We start from the raw sequence: 17,000 nt of genomic DNA, 5'->3' as shown, positions 1-17,000 counted from the left end.
AGGGGTACCGGGGTGCAGTGGGAGCGAGGAGCACGGGAGATAACCATTGATGTTGTCAACACTGCCGGGACTTAACGTATTGTGAGATATGGCAGCTTGTTTGCACGGGTGTTAACCAGCCTCTCCTGTCCCCTTCTTGTCACTGCCCAGTCCCTGCCACAGCCAATCTGTGTCCTAATCTCCATCAATTAACAAGAAACACTTTCGCCTCCTCGCTCCCTCTCACCAACACAGACACCCACCCCGAAGCCTCAGATAAAGAGGAAAGAGCCCCCCCAGCCTCGACCCTCTCCCCCTTTACTTTCCACTAACTCAGCGCAACCAATTAGGCATCTGACACCCGTACTGGCTGACAAATTGTTTCTGTCATCTGCTTTCTGTCTTTCATTAAACGAGAGGCGGAGGGGGGAATTGAGAAGGGAGGGGGGGGGGCTGGGAGATGTGATCTCCCATGCTTAGCGAGGCCAGATACATTAATTACAAAACGGCCATTTGCAGCATGAAAATGCATTAATTAAATTTATGCAATCATTATCTTTAAATAGTCATATCTTTAAAATAATCAGCCCTTCCTGAGTCTTCCCTCTCCTCCGCTAAGTATCTCTAATCCCTTTTCCACCATTTATCTCTGGATCAGCAGTGGCTTGTATGCTTTTAAACTTCTGCATGCAGGAGATGCCTTAAAAACTCTGCTCAAGTAATACAAGGGTGTGATACCTTCACTATTGCCCTTGGCCTTGCAGTGAGGAGGACAGGCAAGGGGACAAGTCTACTCAGAAAGTTAGAGGATTTGCCATTTTTTGGAGGATTTTGATCAAGATATTTTGATAAAAGAGAGCTTGTAGCTCAGCCAAGAGTTGTGGGGTTAATGTATGAAGTTCTTTGCTTGCATTTGTACAGGAGAGCAAGGTATGTGCTGGTTTACATACCCACTTAGTAAATGTATTGCTGTTTTTGTTTGGAAGAGGTTTAATTTTAATGAGGTAAGAGCCTTCCCTTTGGCACAGACATAGCTTTGCCAGCAGACAGCTACCTTTCATCAGTGTATCTTTTTCTTCGTAAAAATCACTTAGTTCAAGGCAGTAAATTATATTCATAAGAAAAGCAAGGTTTTAGAAATAGGCATTTCACTACTCTGGTGCTCGAGATCACTTGTTGGTGGCTTCATATTATAATTCTAAAAAATATTTCATTTTGGATTACCTTCAGAGAGGTAGCCAAAATCAACATGTGCTAGACAAATAAGAAGGAAGCGCAGTTAATGATGTGTTAGCCCAGGAGCTTCTACTTTTACACTTCATTGTCCAAAGACTTCACCTGTTTGTGATGGCTACTCAAGTAATCACTGCAAACTTATCGAGGTTTGTGCTGCTCCTCAGCAGACCCCAGGTGCAGGAGTGCCAAAGTACCCAGGGAAGAATTAATCTCATCCCCTGCTTAAGTAAGCACCTATAACACCACAGGAAAACTCTAGTCCAAATAGCTTTTAAAGAGCTGGAGGACTCAAAGAGGGATACTTATCTAAACTCAAATCCTTTAGGGCTTTCTTATCACTTCTGGTTAAAGATTTTGTTCTGCTCTTTGTGTGTCTGCATCGTTTTTAATAAATCCTACATGGTTTTTTTCCCCTATCTGTAATGCCTAGTGGGCCAATGTCCAATTAGACAGGAGCCGACGCAGTGGTATTTGGATCCAAACCTCATGTTGTGTTCAGCTAGAGTTATGAGTTTGGGATTAAGACCAGACAGAATTTGGGGGCAGATTTGATGGTGACCGAGTCCTGCCAGATTTCTCTCATCTGAGGGGCAGAAATGAGCTCTGGGGTTTCAGAAATGGAAGCAGACAGTAGCTTGTCCTGCACAGGGAAGTCCCCTGGATGGTCCAAGTGTCCCCAGCCCCCTCTTCAGGAAGTGCATTATGAAACTATAAACTGTCTGGATTCAGCACAGCATGAACTTGGTGTAAAGTTGATTACAAATAATGAATACAAAGGGGTCGTTTTTCCCTGGACCTTCTCTGAGAACAGACATTTCTGGAGAGAAAGGAAAAGCTTTACTGTGGAGCAAAACAGGGGAAGAGGTGGTTGAGCTAGAATATCTTAGCTGTAAGGGTAATCCTCTGTTAAAGCAGCAAGGATCCCCACTTTCTTCTCTTTTCTCCTATTTTTATTCGCACTAATGCCTCCACACCAGTGGAGTCCACACCTTGGTGGCTGCAGCTCCGTTATCCTGGAGTTCAGATCCTATGAGGGTTTGGGGGTTCATGTTTGGCAAAAGCAAGCAGCTCCCTGTCTTAGAAAATACCACAGTGCTCCCTAGCAGCAGAGAGAAGTCCAAAAGAAGAGCACATGGCACTATGTAGAGCTGCAAAAGGCATTTCCTTGGATTCAGGAGCTGTGATTTTCTTACGGGTGAGGGAAAAAGAGGTCCTGACTTTAAAAATTCATCCCTGTGATAGCCTCAGAAGATCCAAACTGAGCTGAGGTGCTTGCACACAGGACCAGGCTCTGGGTTCTTCATTCATTAGGGTGAGCTGAAAAGAGAAATCCTCACCTTAAAAAATGCACCAAGCTCCCTCGGGAAAGCAGGGAACTAAGAGCAAGCAAAGAAGCAGCAGAGTAGCTGGCAATAGGAAACGCTTCTGATTTTCCCTTTCTTCCATTCTTTTGCCAGCTCGAGTTATTAAGTGTTTGGTGTGAGCCTAGCTAGCCCTGCACTTGCTGAACTTATCAGGGTTATTTCATCTCCCCATGACCTCTCCGTATTTACGATGGGAACCCTGGAGGCATTGGCTTTGCTTAACTGGTGTATCTTACACTGCAGTTAAGCTGGACCTTAACTGATTACAGCCCTTGATTGATCAGAGAAAGAGGGAGGGGAAGAGAAAGAGGAGTCCTAGAGCAGATACGCAGGACTATCAGTGCACCAAGCAGCTTCGCCTGGGGCTGGGATATGCCACTCGGGGGATTCTTTGTAGTGCAGCTCCTTTCACATTTATAGAGGCTCCCCTCCACTCTCCAAAAAGAGAGACACAGAGAGAAAAGCAGGCAAGGGGGGGCATGGAGTGGACTCAAAGGATCTCAGGAAATCTTGTTTCGAAGCAGTAAGTCAGCACCCGCACTCCATTACCAGTGTCCGCGGGGGGTTGTGATAGTGAGCAAGCACAGATCAGCTTAGCTGAGAAATGGGAAAAAAAAAAAAATGAGGGAGAGAAATGGAAAGGGAGGAGGGGGAAGACGAGACCTTTCTGTGAATTTTGGTTTGTCTTTGTTCATCTCTGCCAGCATGGGGCTGCTGAAGAGAGGAATAACAGAAGTTTATAAAACAGTTTTAATTTGCTGGGACTTAGCTGTGCTGCGTGTTCTTCCCACCCTGACATTATTCACATCAGGGGAATGCACAGCAATAGATTTAGGGCTGATTTAGCAGGAAACCTTGGTGTGTGTGTGTTTGTTTATTGGTATTTTGAATCTCTCACCAAGCCCCAAAAGCTTTTTGTTCCCCACCCACCATCAGCATAGCTGAGCTTACCCAAGAATGGACAAATAGGTGCAGAAGAAAAGACACAAGCCTGGCCCATTTCCAAAGCCAAATCTAACGTGAGTTCTTCTGCTGGTTTGGAAATCTTTAGGAATTCCAGTTTTCCATGGTCGTGCCTTTCTGCTTTCTCATCCCAGGTGACTTTGAGTTCCAAAATGCCACAAGCAAGATTCATATTCCTGCAATTAATACCCTGTGTAAAGCTGCCCACAGATGCTCCATATCTCAGCAAAGAGATTTTTCCCATGGAGGCTTTCCTTTCCAGTGTATTCATTTGGCCTTCACAGAGAAACATATTCATAGGGAAAACAGCATCAGGGTAGAGTTTGCTTGTGGTGACTTCTGTTAATGCAGTCTACTGCCTAGAAATAAGGAGGATGGGGTGGCTTGGTTTGCCGACCAGCACATTTGGGAAGCATTGGCCTTCTTTGGTTATTCCATATGAAATGTCTTAGCAATTCCAATTAAATCAGGAAAAACACTTCATGCTTAGGTAACACAAGATGAATACACAAGATAACATGATGGTTAGTAAAGCACAAACCGCCCATTTTCAGAGGGGAGATACTCAGCAGTGCATGAAAATCAGACCTCTTTGACAGTTTCAAGATGGCAAGGTGCTAGTTAGCCGTTTGGCTTGAGTCTCTCCTGTTTCTGGAAGGGGTGAACCCATGTCTCTTGATTTTGCTTGTTAGTGAAATTGATGCCCATAGAACTGGGACCCCCCTTTATCTTAAACAGCCCGCACTAGCACGGCATGTCTTTTTGTTTCCTCTCTGGTTATCCAGACTACTAAAAACTTTGCCATCTGCTTTTATCTAAGTGATAGTAGAGTTTAGTGCCCTAATGCCAGGGATAGTGGCTCATGTTTCTAGATCAAGCAGTTTTAAATGTAATTCCCATTCACAGTGTTGCCTCCGCCTTTCCCCTCCAAATTACACTTCTGCCACAGGATTTCTCATAGCCCTTATTGGATGCATAACCCTGTGGTGCTTCTGATTTCCTTATGGTATTTCCACTGCAAGAAGAGCCCATTCCTCTTTCCTAGACCATCCAGACTTAAGCAATTTCTCTTACCCTTATAGCTAAGACCTTCCCATTCTTTTGTATAGCTTAGAAACTTTTCTTTAGACCTTCTCCATAATTTGTACATCTCTACAGAAGCAGGGTGCCCAAAACAAGATGCAGTGCTCCAGGTGGAACCTCACCATAGCCCTGAACAATCAGGTAATAACTTCCCATCGCCTTTTTTTCTAATCCTCCCCCTGTACAGCCTGCATTGGTCTGCTTTGCTGCAGCTCACCATTGCATCCCCAGATCCATCTCATCCCCAGCATCTCCCCAAGCCCTCTTCATCATGAGTGTGTGGCAGTTTTTCATCCATTAAGTGAACAGGGTCATTTTAGGACACAAATGCTCATGTCCATTTCACCCACTGTGTCCTAGACCGCTGCCCTCTGGCACTGAAATATCCTTCAGATGTTTTAAGTCACTGAAAGGCATTGATGATATTTCTGGGTTTATTGTTCACTGCCAAACTGTACCACTGTTCAAGCACATGCCCACAGTAACTGTTTCTGACCACTTTGAGGGGATTTGGTATGATCTGTCCCATACACACCAGAAAGGATTCAGGCACATTGCGTTCTGTTCCTGGCTTTGCTTCTGACACGCTTCGCATGGCCTTGGGAAAGGCATTTTATTGGCCTCCACATATTTTCCAATGGAGTGGGGAAGGTTAGGAAAATGAGTCATTACTGCTATAGAGCAGCAGCCATGTCAGCCCTGGAGTCCTTCCATAGCAGGAAGGACTTGTGAGATTGTTTTAGCTCATATTCATAACACTGTTCTCTTTAGCACTAGTAACATGCTGATTGATGGATGATAAATACTGGGCTAGATGAGGCAGTAGAGCATCAGGGTTCTTAAACTTTAACCCACAACAAAATAGAAGTAGAGAGTTAAGTCACCTGCTCATTTATGCTGGTGTGAATCAGGACTGTGCTTGAAGTCAGTGTCAGTGAAGTTACCCTTAAGGAAAGCTAATGTGAAGTTTGCTCCCTGGGCTCCAAAATTTAGTTGGAAATGACATTAGGTGGAAGGGACTGCAGTTACCTGGATCAGACATTTTCTAGGTGCAAGAAGTGTGAAGCACTGTCTGGATCCTTGGCCTGACTGCAAAATCAAATGTAGTGGGTGAACTTGCTGGATTAGTTTGGCGTATTGGGATACCACTCAGCTGGGTCTAGTGATTTAGAAAATATTCAAAATTAATTGCTTGGTTTTGAGTGCAGTGTTAGTGATTGCTACATAAGTCATTTTAGTCCTACCTAGGGGCATATTTGCATATATTTATCCTCCTTTCAAGTGAAGATCTTTGGGGAAACTGTATTTATCTCCTCCCAACTCTTTCTTTGGCTTTCAGTAGTCCTACAGTCACCTCGTCATTTTGTTTCCATTTAATGTATGTATAGAATAATCAACTCTTCCTCTTGCCACCAAGTGAAAATGAATCCACAGAGATCAAAAAGCATTAATATGAGGAAGGGTTGCCTTCTGCAAGAGAGAAGGAAAAGATTAGCTGAACAGGCTGCAAAATAAAGATGGAAAAGATTAAGCTGGGTCCCCATCAAGTAGCTAAGAACAGTCTTGGAGGACAGAGCGTGACCTACCCAGAGCAGAAGCTGAATCAACCACAAATGGCAGAGAGACCAAGCCCTCATGGAGGAACTCAGAGGCAATCATTAGCTTGGTCCATGTCTTTAGTAAAACCGTAAGATACAGCATGTTTCCCAGCACAGCCATCAGGCCGCTGTCAGACTTTCCATTCCCTAGGAAGTGGTGTTAATGTTAACACCACAGAAGCTGAAACAAAGAGAGATTTCAGCCTACAAACACTCTTCACAACAGAGAATTTCCTAGTGCTTTTTGCCTGATGTAGTATAAAATATTCCAACTGATCACATATCCAGCCTTTCCCAAAGAGAAAGGATTTCTACCGGTTCCTAGGAAAGCAGTAACAGAGCCTCAGAAATACTATCCACTGCCAGGAGACCCTTCCTCTGGTTTTCCCTTTTTGGTTTCTGCCTGGTATCCAGTTTGCATTCCTTTGGGACCACCTGGCAGCTTCTCTGGAGTTAACACCCTTCAGCTAGTTGCAGATCATTACGTCTTCCCTTTATTCAGAACTTAGCCAGGCTCAGCAGTTTCTAAATGCAGCATTTTTCTAAGGCAGCCTCTGATTTTGGACGCTTTGCGCTGTGTCAAATTGAGTGTCCAGAAATGGAGACACCACAGAATCAGGGGTCACTCTGGAAAATGCTGTCCGCAGGCTCCTGCCTCCCCATCGTTTTGTTTGCTTGGGTTTGATCTCCTTACAACACCTCTGTGCCTTCCTGGTCATGGGGCAGTGTAGCATCACTGAGTATAGATATAAAGCCTGCTGGGTCCTGGGCCTGATGTCTGTATCGGCCGGCTATCTTAGCAACCCTAAAGCAAACTGATAATGCAGGGCAGGAGGTGTAGGTACTCAGGATGTATAGCGTGTCCGGCATGGCCTGGGCTCCCCTGGTATTTCCTATAGAGCTCTTGACTGCAGAGACCAGCGAGGTGCAGCAGCCAGGTCTGCTGAGGCAAGGTTTTGTCATGGAACTTATCTGCTACCCTCCCTCTCCCCTCCTTGATGCGCTCACACCCTTCTCCATCGAAGCGGTATCTCTCCCTATCACTTGTCTGCCCCTCGATCCCCTCCTGCCCCCCCCAACACACCCAACTGTCCCCCCCAGCCCCCAAACCTAAAATCTGAAGGCCTGATTGCACAGATTGAAGGCCCTAATTGCACTTCCCTTTCCAAAGCCGCATTCGTTTATCATAAAGGGTGCACATTTCCCCTGCTACAGTTTCCATGGCCAGAGGCCCTGAGGGCCAGCTCAGAAATGGAGGGAATTAATTACATTTTTTTAACTCCCCTTCTTTTAAAGTATGGGAGAGAGTGATGAAACGTCCGGGGGGGGGGGGGGGGGAGCAGGGGGGAGCTGCAGAGATGAGGGTGGGGAGGGAGGCAGCAGCAGGAGGCGAGGTGGGGGGGGGCTGGCTCTTTCATCCAGGAGGGTCTTTGTGCATTAACCTTGGTCTCCCCAACACATCAAGACCCCTACCCCCTCTCCCCCATGACAAATGACCTCCGGAAAGGGTAGAAACAAGGCCAAAGGATCCTAGCACCATGGCTGTTATTGACTTACCCCGAAGTGCAAGCCCACGCCATGCCTGTGACTGATTTGGGACAGCAAAAGGGAAAGAAGATGGGGAAAGGGAGAGAGACAACTGATGAGAGGGAGGGGAAAGGGAAGGCTGTCAATCACTGTGATAGACAGGTAGCAGATTTCCCTCCAGATAAAACCTTACAGATGTGAAGTGGGTATTGATTTTTAGTTAGTGATGATAATGCACCAAGAAGTAATAAATTATAAGAAAGCAAGGTCAAAAAGAAAAGGTAAAAGGACTTTGCATTCTTGAGGAGGGGATTTCTCCAGATCCCCCAGACTTTCCTAAGTTCAAAAGTTGCCTGGAAAATGAGTTTATCCAGCTGAAACAAGAAGTCAGATAATGCGGGCCTGCTGAGGCTGGAGTGCTTGTGTAGCGTTATCCATGCTGGGTGGCTGCGTAGCAAAGAGGGAGTAGAAGTCTCCGGTTCACCCTTGTTATTTCTAACACCTTTGTGTCCTGGGGTGGGGAAGGTCGGATGCCATTCTCTGATAAACCTGTGTGAACAGAGTCTCAAGGGAGCTTAGCCCCATATTGCTCTCAGCATGCCTGGAAAAGGCAGACTCTTCCCACGGTCAGCATTACTGAAGAGGGAACAGACATCTTTGGGGCTCCTGGCTCAGTTGAGCCCCATAGCCTCTATCAGGGTTTGTCTGCAGCCCTCAGCCACCCTACCTCCATGGGAGCCTCCAGCAGGGATGTGCATGTCATAGCCACCTTCCACCATCTCCCCTCTCCAACCTCCGCACAGTTACATATCCGCTTACCACCCTGGCATCGTCGTGATGAAATATTGGCATCCTTATGTTTCACCACAGATTTCCAGAGGGAAATTCAGCCTGTCTTTTTCAGAAAGGGGTCTTAGGATGGGATGAATTGTCCTTCAGAAGTGTCAGTCTCTCTGTAGAGGGATTCTAGAGGATTAGCAGAGAGTAGAAACTTAACTTCACATGGCTAAGGTTAGTTGAGTTGAGTCCTAGCTTAAGTGACTTGCACAAGCCTTTGTGAGTCAGTAGCAGAGCTGGGATTAGAAATCAGTCCTGATTCTGACTGATTAAAGCCAATTACTGTCTTTAGTAGGATTTGTGCAAGTGTATTCTCTGGTCTCAGCTCCTCTGAATTTGAAGAGTGTGAATCTGGGTTTCATTTACCAATGTTGCTTTACATCCCCCTTTCTTTTTAAAAAGGCCTTAACGGAAGTGTTAATATGACTTCTGCTTGCTTTAAGAGCCTTTTATTTTCTCTGAGTAATGTAAAGCAGCTGATTCTTTTGGGGAGATGGCCAAGAGGGAGAGCACTAGAAAACCCGCTGGTCTGTGAGTGGTTCCAGTTGCCCTTCATTTTATAGCGCACGGTTTCTTTTCTGCACCTGCAGCGCTTGGCGGTGCGGGCAGCACATCCACAGTCAGGCAGCACTGCCAGACCTGGACAGCTCAGGAAGGCAGAGGTGAAACAGCCCGGCTTTAGGCTGCCTGAGCTGGAGCTTTCCAAAAATAACTCTTAATTCGTATGTCTGTGCATGCAAGAAGGATGTTTATTGTTTTGAACATCTGATTCTGCTTGCGAATGAAATCCAATAATGTCTCGTGGCTGCTGTATATGCGAGTGTCCTGGATATCTGTTAGGGCAAAGAGGTGCAGGGCGTAATACCTACAGCTAAGGTGATTCTGAAGCTATGAGGTCTGCCTGCAGCCAGCAGGATCGAGGGGCATTCAAGGGGATTCGTAGCTGAGCCAGATCAAAGTTTGTGACCTGGCTTTAGTGGAAGGTTACAAATAACTTTGCAGCTAGAAAACCTACCTTCAGGCTGTACTCCCATGATTTTCCCGCTACATAAGCCTTGAAGCAGAGAGGTTTACGTTACATCCACACAGAAAAGCATGACAGCCCTATTCTCATATTAATCCACTCTGTCTTGCATATTTAAATGCAATTTCCTTTCTTCATCCCCCTGTCTTTCAGTCTTTGGGCTGTCATGGGGCAGGGAGTTCCACAGGCACGTTTTGCACAGTGTTATGGCTAAACAACTTCATCTAGATACCTCGAGGCTTAATCACTGTGATTAAGAAGCTGTGCCCAGAGGGTCTGGAGAGCTGGAGGTAATTTAGGCTCTGTCTGGAGCACCGTCTGCCCCGTGGTATAGAGACAGCTAAGCCAGTTTTAACTTTTGGGGACCAGTAGCAAACTCTAAGCTCAGTGCAGGCTGAAAACCCTGAAGGAAGAGAGGGTAAATGAACCCTGTCTGAGCTGTATGCTGCTGTCACTGCGCTGCTTTTACTTACCTTGTTCAAAGCTCATTCCTGTGTCTGTACTGCACTGCAGACAAACCCAGTGGTTGGGGTTAGATTGATTTTCCAGGCTTTATAACAACCCCCCTCCCCAGTACCTCCCCACCACCTCCCCCTCCACGGGGGTCCAGCCACCCCTGCTCCTGAATTCCCCTCCCAGACAAATGCTTGGGAAGGATCTCAGGCAGGCTGAGTCGGGAGGTGGCATTACATCAAGGGAAAGCATCTTTGCAGGACTCCAGAGTCCTTCCGGGGGGAGGAGAAGCTTTAGAAAGCAAAGGCCAGCGCGTAGCCAGTCATTCAGCCTAAGCCCCCGCTCCGGCAGGAAGGTGAGGGAGGAGGGGATGGGGAAGGTGTAGGGGTGAGCAGGAAGGGGAGACGCTGTTCTATACAACCCCTCTTGTGTCCTTCCAGAGAATGTATCCTCTGCACAATAGCTCACCAGGCCGCTGGTGGGGGATAAAGGGCTCATTTTACCACTTGCCAGGCTCCAAATATTTCCAATTTGCCACTTTAATTGATGTCAATAAGGTTATGCTAAATTCGGAGATTTTCAGCCGCTCAGCATCTGAGTGCTGGCCTGGCCCCCCGAGGTGACTGGCTTTACCCTCTCCCCCCGCCCTTCGCCAGCACAAATACAGCAAGGCATGCCTGCGGCAGCTGCGGAGATCAACCGAGAGGCATCAGGAGTTCCCTTCCTTCCCTCGCCACGGCCCCGCTTCTGCAAACTCTTTACACTCTTAACTTGGCAGCCTGGGGGTAATTTTGCTGATTGCAGAAGGCAATTGCATTAAAGCACTGGTGGGATCAGGGTCCTTGTGTGAAGGCCTGTAGGCAGCAGCTTACCCCAAACTCACCCGCAGGAACAAATCTGGCATTTTTGCTGCAAAAGAAGAAAAAAAAAGTTCATCTGTTTCAGGTCTCAAAGCAGGAAGATCGCTTGTGTGCAAATCTAATTACATTTTCAAACCAAGCACTACGCTGAAATGAGCCAAACCAGGACCTGTTATCCTTTAACATTTGAGGGTAAACAGAACTTTGACATTTCAGTCCCTAAAGCTGAGTCTGCATCAAAGCCAGAAAGGGTTTGCATCTGGTTTGGTTAGGGACCTTTGCAAACCAAGCCCCACTCAAACTTCCAAAGAAAGGAGCTGTCTCCAGCGTCCCTTTTTGAAAATATGGATTTTTGCTCCCTGTCTTATGTGTCTCCTCTTATGTGTGTAGGAAGGGAGGGAGTGCTAGTTCATGGTAGTGCGTGTCCAGCAGGTTTGTCCCAAGTTCATTCCTTTCTCCAGTGTTCATTCTGAACAGCACAGCTAATGTTGTTGGCAGGTCAGCAAAGAAAGACCAAAGATTGAGTGTGCTGTGAAGGAATTTCTCAGTTATCCCTATTAAGGTCTTTCAAATAAAGCGTTAGACACAGAGGAGCCAGCTGTGGGGTCTGTCTGTTGTTATTTGGTGGAAGCAGGCCTTCATTCTCCAACCTGGCCAAACCTATATTGATATTGTATATTATACTGATAGACCACCATTATACGTAGACTGTTTCACCCTGGTATGCATGAAGGCAGCTGCACACATACCCTTTCTCCTCCAGACATTGACGTGTTGTCTCCTGTGTTTCTCCAGGTGATGAGCATCCTGAGCAACCCCAGTGGGGTTCCTCCGCAACCCCAGGCTGACTTCTCCATCTCTCCCCTTCACGGTGGCTTGGACACCACCAACTCCATCTCTGCCAGCTGCAGCCAGCGGAGCGACTCCATCAAGTCTGTGGACAGCCTCCCAACTTCCCAGTCCTACTGTCCTCCCACCTACAGCACCACCAGTTACAGTGTGGATCCGGTGGCTGGCTACCAGTATGGACAGTATGGACAAAGTAAGTGCACTGATTGTATTCCCCCTGCCCAGGGAAAAGGAGAAGAGAGGGAGGGAGTATAAGAACATATAGATACTCTATTGGAAGGGATTCCCATGGAATTCTGTCCATCAAGAGAGAAAAAGGGAATCCACTCTCCAGGCACAGATGGACATTGCTCCACACAGCCTCCACAACACCCTTGCAGTCTGATTCAAAAATCCCAATTGAAATATTTTAGGTAAAACATTTCTATTAGAAAAGGACAACTTCCAGACCTCTCCCCTTCCCCCTTTCCAATTCTTGCTTTTCCAAAAGCCCTACAACGTGTTCGCCCTGCTCAGCCAAAAGCAAGCTGGGATTTTAATGCCATCCCTTAGTGATGCAGAACTATGTGTCGCTTCCTCCCCCGCCCTCTGTAAGGTAAGGGCTGGGACCATGCTCAGAGATTTTGCTACTAAAAATCTTAAGCCAATGCTTGTCAGTTGGGCTGTGGTTCTGTGAAAGCTGAAGTGAAGCTGGAATTGCAATCCTGTACCCAAACTTCAGACCCAAAAGGCAGAGGGACCCTGGGAGGATCTGTTTCTCCTCCAGGATGGTTGGGTCACAAAAACACCAGTGAGCCTGGCAAAGGGCTCACCTGCTGGTGTTAAACTAATAATAAGTGTGGTGGTGTGAGAGAGTGATCCGTGGAGGGTTAAAGGTGCATCCTCTTCCTCCGGGAGCGCTCCTGCTTGCCCATAGCTTGTCCTCAGTGACCTTTCCTTCCATTTGGCTGTGGCTTTTTATTCCCTTCTCCGTCACAGCCCTTTAATGTCTTTAACTTCTACAGCTAAATGAGAACCGGCTGTGGCGGCAGACGGGATCAATAGCAGCTTCCCCCCACCCCTCCTTTTTTTGTTTTTCGGGAGTTTGATCTGTGACCCCTTGACCTTCCCCTCGCTTCTGGATGTGAGGCTGGACACACGTGCTATTGATAAAAATCTTAAACAAATTCCAATACCATGTATTTCCAATAAAGATTCCCTTGGGCAAGACGTTAGTCACACCCATGTGTGTAAAAAATAAAATAAGGAGGACAAGCTACGTTTTCTGAGAGAGAGAGACCAGCAAAGGAGAAGGAAAGAGAAAGAAGGGTTTGTCTTGGTTTGCTGCTGGAATTTTTACTTGGGCCTCTCCTTATGCTGATGAAAAACTGCTCATGCAGCCCTATTTATGTTGTTTTATTTGCCCCCCCTTTCCTGATTTCTGTCGCACAGCTCTTTATTTTCTGCTAGACACCCATTAAATTTGCAAGTCCAGTTTAGAGCCCCACTGAGCTCGGTTCAGAACAGGAATGTTTTCCTGTTAATAGTCATGAAAGACCAGGCTGCCAACAGGCTTGTGCCCAGCAGCAAGTCTTGCATGGTCAACAGAATTAGTCCAAATGTGTTCCATGCCCAGAGACATGCAGGTAGCTAGTCATGAAGGTGTTCTTCCTGCTGGGGCAAGGAAGGTAGGTGAGAAAGCATCATGCAGCATCCACAGTGCCACTGCTTCCCAGTGCTGGGAGCTGGAGTCACACGCAGGAAGTCTTACAGCCAAAGCCAATGCCATGCTGCATGGCAGCACAAACCAACCGTAGATGTTCTAAGGTGGGATCTACGTTAAGCAGCAAATTCTGCGTGTGTGCACGTATGTATATAGATATTTGTATTTACAGCTCTGTACAGGCAATATGTAAGTCCACTTCACTATAAATCTTTCTTATAATGACACCCATTTATAATAATCTCTGTGTGTGGAAACAGTTTTCATTAGTAATTAGTCCTGTTAGAGCAATCACTTACATGAAGTTGACCTTGATATAACAACATTTTTTCTTGTCTTTCTTGGTGCATGTTGTATTTAGCAGATGCTTCTAATTCTTCCTGCTTTTTAATTCTTCACTGCTTCTTTTCAAATCCTGTTTAAATGCCAATCAGTGTGAGGTGACCTCCACAAGATCAGTATTTATTGACATTCAGTTCAAATCATATGTTTCTTCCTTCTATGATGCGGCAAAAAAGTATCAAAACTCTTTTTAGTGAACACTGATATAATAAAAATGGGGGGTTGTAACAGTGGCGGCAGGCTCTCTATAACAGGGGACATAATGAAGCCTTGTGAGTAAGAGCTCTGTAGCTTTGATAGGCTTTGGACCTTGCCTGCAGAGAATCTCTTTCTCCCCACTTCTCTCCTGCTTATTCTTGCTTTAGAAACACAAAACCAGACACACTTTCTCTCTCACGTAAGCAAATAAACACCCAGAGTACTTTTGGTAAGTTTCTGGTTTTATTTTGGCTTCCACTGTATTAAACCAACAAACCATATCTTCGACTTCTGGTGTGGGATACCCTGGTGCCTTTGAACTCTTCCCACTGGCACAAAAAGCAATATTGGGAATTTAGCGTGGCTTTTTTTAGAAGATGAGATCACCATCAAATTTCCATTTTGCTGGGTACCGCTCAGAGCAGGACGACCAGCTCCAAGCATTCATCGCCCTCCTTTCCCAAGCACCCATCTGAATTCACCCACGGAAACAGGTGACAACAGAGACAGAGGCACATACACACACACACACGCAGCATGTCCGAGGAGTGAATTTCCTCTTTACCTACAGCCTCTCAAAGACATTATTTAATGTGGTTACCTGAAATATCAGGGGACCAAGCTGATAAGGTCTGGACAAGAACCATAGCTTGGGGTCTAATCCTATGTACAACCCCATTGCAGCTAGAGTCACCATAATGCATTACAGAGCCCAGCGCTCCAGTCAAGCTACCCGAGGATCCCAGTCCCCAAGGAGCACCAGCCAGCGTGCCAGCTCCACTTGCCTAACTCAGCTCCTTTCAGACTCTGCCACCTGCAGAAGCCATGTTCCCCAGTGGGCCTCACTTCGGCCCCAGATTACAAACCCTGTGCCGAGCCTGCTTGCTTCCAGCACACCAGCCTGCCAGTGCTTGCACAGTCTGTGCTGTCCCAGCCGGTGAGGAGCAGAGATGCCAGATTAACGTGGTCCTTGTGGTTCCCAAAGGCCGGAGCTGTGTTAATGATGCTGGTGATGGAACGCAGAAGCGTGAAAGGAATCCTAATAGATATGACAAGTCTAATAAGAATTTGTGTCTGGAAGGGACCTCCTCTGGGGCAGGCGTCTGACAAGACGTTGATGGCTGAAATTTGTTTACTCATTGGCACCGATTGTACATCTCCTGCCAGCTCCTTATTAATCTAATTTGAGACATTAAAGCTAGTGAAAGGGAGAGACTTTGACTGAAGCTCAGCTAATGAGCAATGTCACCATCCTGCCCCGGTCCTCTTCCCCCTCAGACCACGGGGTAGTCAGGCAAGCTGGGATACGGGTTCACACATTGCCTCAGGAGTTGTGGCTGTGTTTCTCACCCAGATGGCGATAAGCAAAGCGGTTTCCCTTAGGAAGGGTGGATGAAGGCAGGCAGCAGAGCTTGCAGAGATGAGTCAGCATGCTGCGGATGAGTCAGATTCAAGCCCTGTCCAGACTTGGTGAGCTTCCACTGAAATTTCTGGAATCATTTACACCAGCATCACTGAGTGCAGAAGTTGGCTTTGCCACCATGAGATGATACAGGGAGGTGAGGCTGGAAGGCTTATCCCTCTGGCTTTCTGCTCAGGCTTGTCTTCAGGCAGCTCCGCTGGAAACACCGTTGTCTGTGGCAGAAGTAGAATTTTAGCTCTTTTCAGTAGGTCCACGGAGACCTACCTAGGTGTTTTTGGCAGGACCATCATCTGTTTGCACTCTTTGCTAGGAGTGCAGCAGGACCCTCGTGTGTGTGACAACTGCTGCTTTGGGCCTTCCTTTGTAAGAGTCGGTCTGCGGGGTCTGTTGGTTACACACCCTTTGATGCTGAAAGCCTCATTTCCACTAAATGCTAATGTTGTGCTGTTTTCTCACCCTCCTTTTTTTCCCCTCCTCTTCAGCTGCTGTTGATTATTTGGCCAAGAACGTGAGTCTGTCTACACAGCGTAGGATGAAGCTGGGAGAACATTCAGCCGTTCTGGGCCTCCTACCAGTAGAGACAGGCCAAGCTTACTGAAGAGTCCGACTGTGCCAACAACCCACTCCAGCAACTTGGTACCACTGGAGAAAACACCACCAGCCTTCCAGGGATCTACCTGTACCCGGACCCTACTCCTTCCCAATTCCCTTCCACCTCGCATCAACCTGAGCTGTGAAGGAGACGGGAAAGAGGGGGAGGGCTCTCCAAGTATCCAGCTCCTCCCAGAGCACTCTTCTCAGAGGCAAGCTTGGCCTCTGACCTGACTCATCCTGTGGCCAGAGACAATGGGTTGGGTACATTTATTAGCCCCGAGTTCATGCCCTCCCTCTAACCTACCTGGCCATGGCATTTTGCCCACACTTAAGGACTTTCCATTGATCTAGGTAGTTGGCATAGTCAAAGCCAAATTGGTCTTTTTTTCTTTGTAAAAAAAAATATGTTTCATTTTGTTTCCTTTTCTTTCCATTGCTGTAAATTTGGTGAATGTCGTATAGGAAGGAATAACCGAGCTGATCTTTTAGGGTGATGTAATTCGGGACCACAGAAGACCTATGGACCAAATATAAGAACTTGTTTTAAAAAAAAAACACCACAAAGACAAACAAAACCAGAAAAACATATATTAAAGTGACAGCAAATTTCCCCACCCCATTCTACCCTTCTGTTCTCACTGATGGCTTCCCAAAGCAGGGCCAAAGCAGGCCAGATTGCTGCTAAGCAGGGGCAGGATGGAAGTCCGTCCAGCCTGGGACCTTTGGAAAGTGTAAATGTAAATTGCTGCATGAGGACTGGAGATTATGGGCACAGGCACGAGCAACATTTACTTTTCCTCTTAGGGACCAATTTAGACCTGATTATCACTGAAAAGATAGCAGCAGGAGATGTGATAGCAAACGCTGGCCTTGCACGCACAGAGGAAGGGTATCAGATACACCCGATGGTGTCAGAGCTTTTGTCTATCCAGTTGAGAAGGGTGAGGACTGTCAGTGGCCCTTCTTTC

At 46.8% G+C, this 17,000-nt stretch overlaps 1 protein-coding gene across 3 annotated transcripts in view; it reads left to right on the top strand.

Annotated features, from left to right (window-relative positions):
- PAX7 (paired box 7) overlaps nt 1-16,036 on the top strand; it is a 101,902-nt gene extending 85,866 nt beyond the window's left edge. For 2 of the 3 annotated variants that reach the window (XM_049801315.1, XM_049801305.1), the window contains exons 8-9: nt 11,720-11,966; nt 15,921-16,036. In XM_049801315.1, the coding sequence (XP_049657272.1) occupies nt 11,720-11,966; nt 15,921-16,036 (363 nt within the window). Of the gene's footprint in view, nt 1-4,700; nt 4,767-11,719; nt 11,967-15,920 lie in introns of all 3 variants that reach the window. The other variant, XM_049801297.1, reaches the window with a different exon arrangement.
- Nucleotides 16,037-17,000: the final 964 nt, after the last annotated feature.

The sequence above is a fragment of the Accipiter gentilis genome, chromosome 1 (assembly GCF_929443795.1).
Source record: "Accipiter gentilis chromosome 1, bAccGen1.1, whole genome shotgun sequence".
NCBI classification, from domain to species: Eukaryota; Metazoa; Chordata; class Aves; order Accipitriformes; family Accipitridae; genus Astur; species Astur gentilis.
Note: the sequence above shows the minus strand (reverse complement) of the source record. Positions and strands in the feature narration are given on the sequence as shown.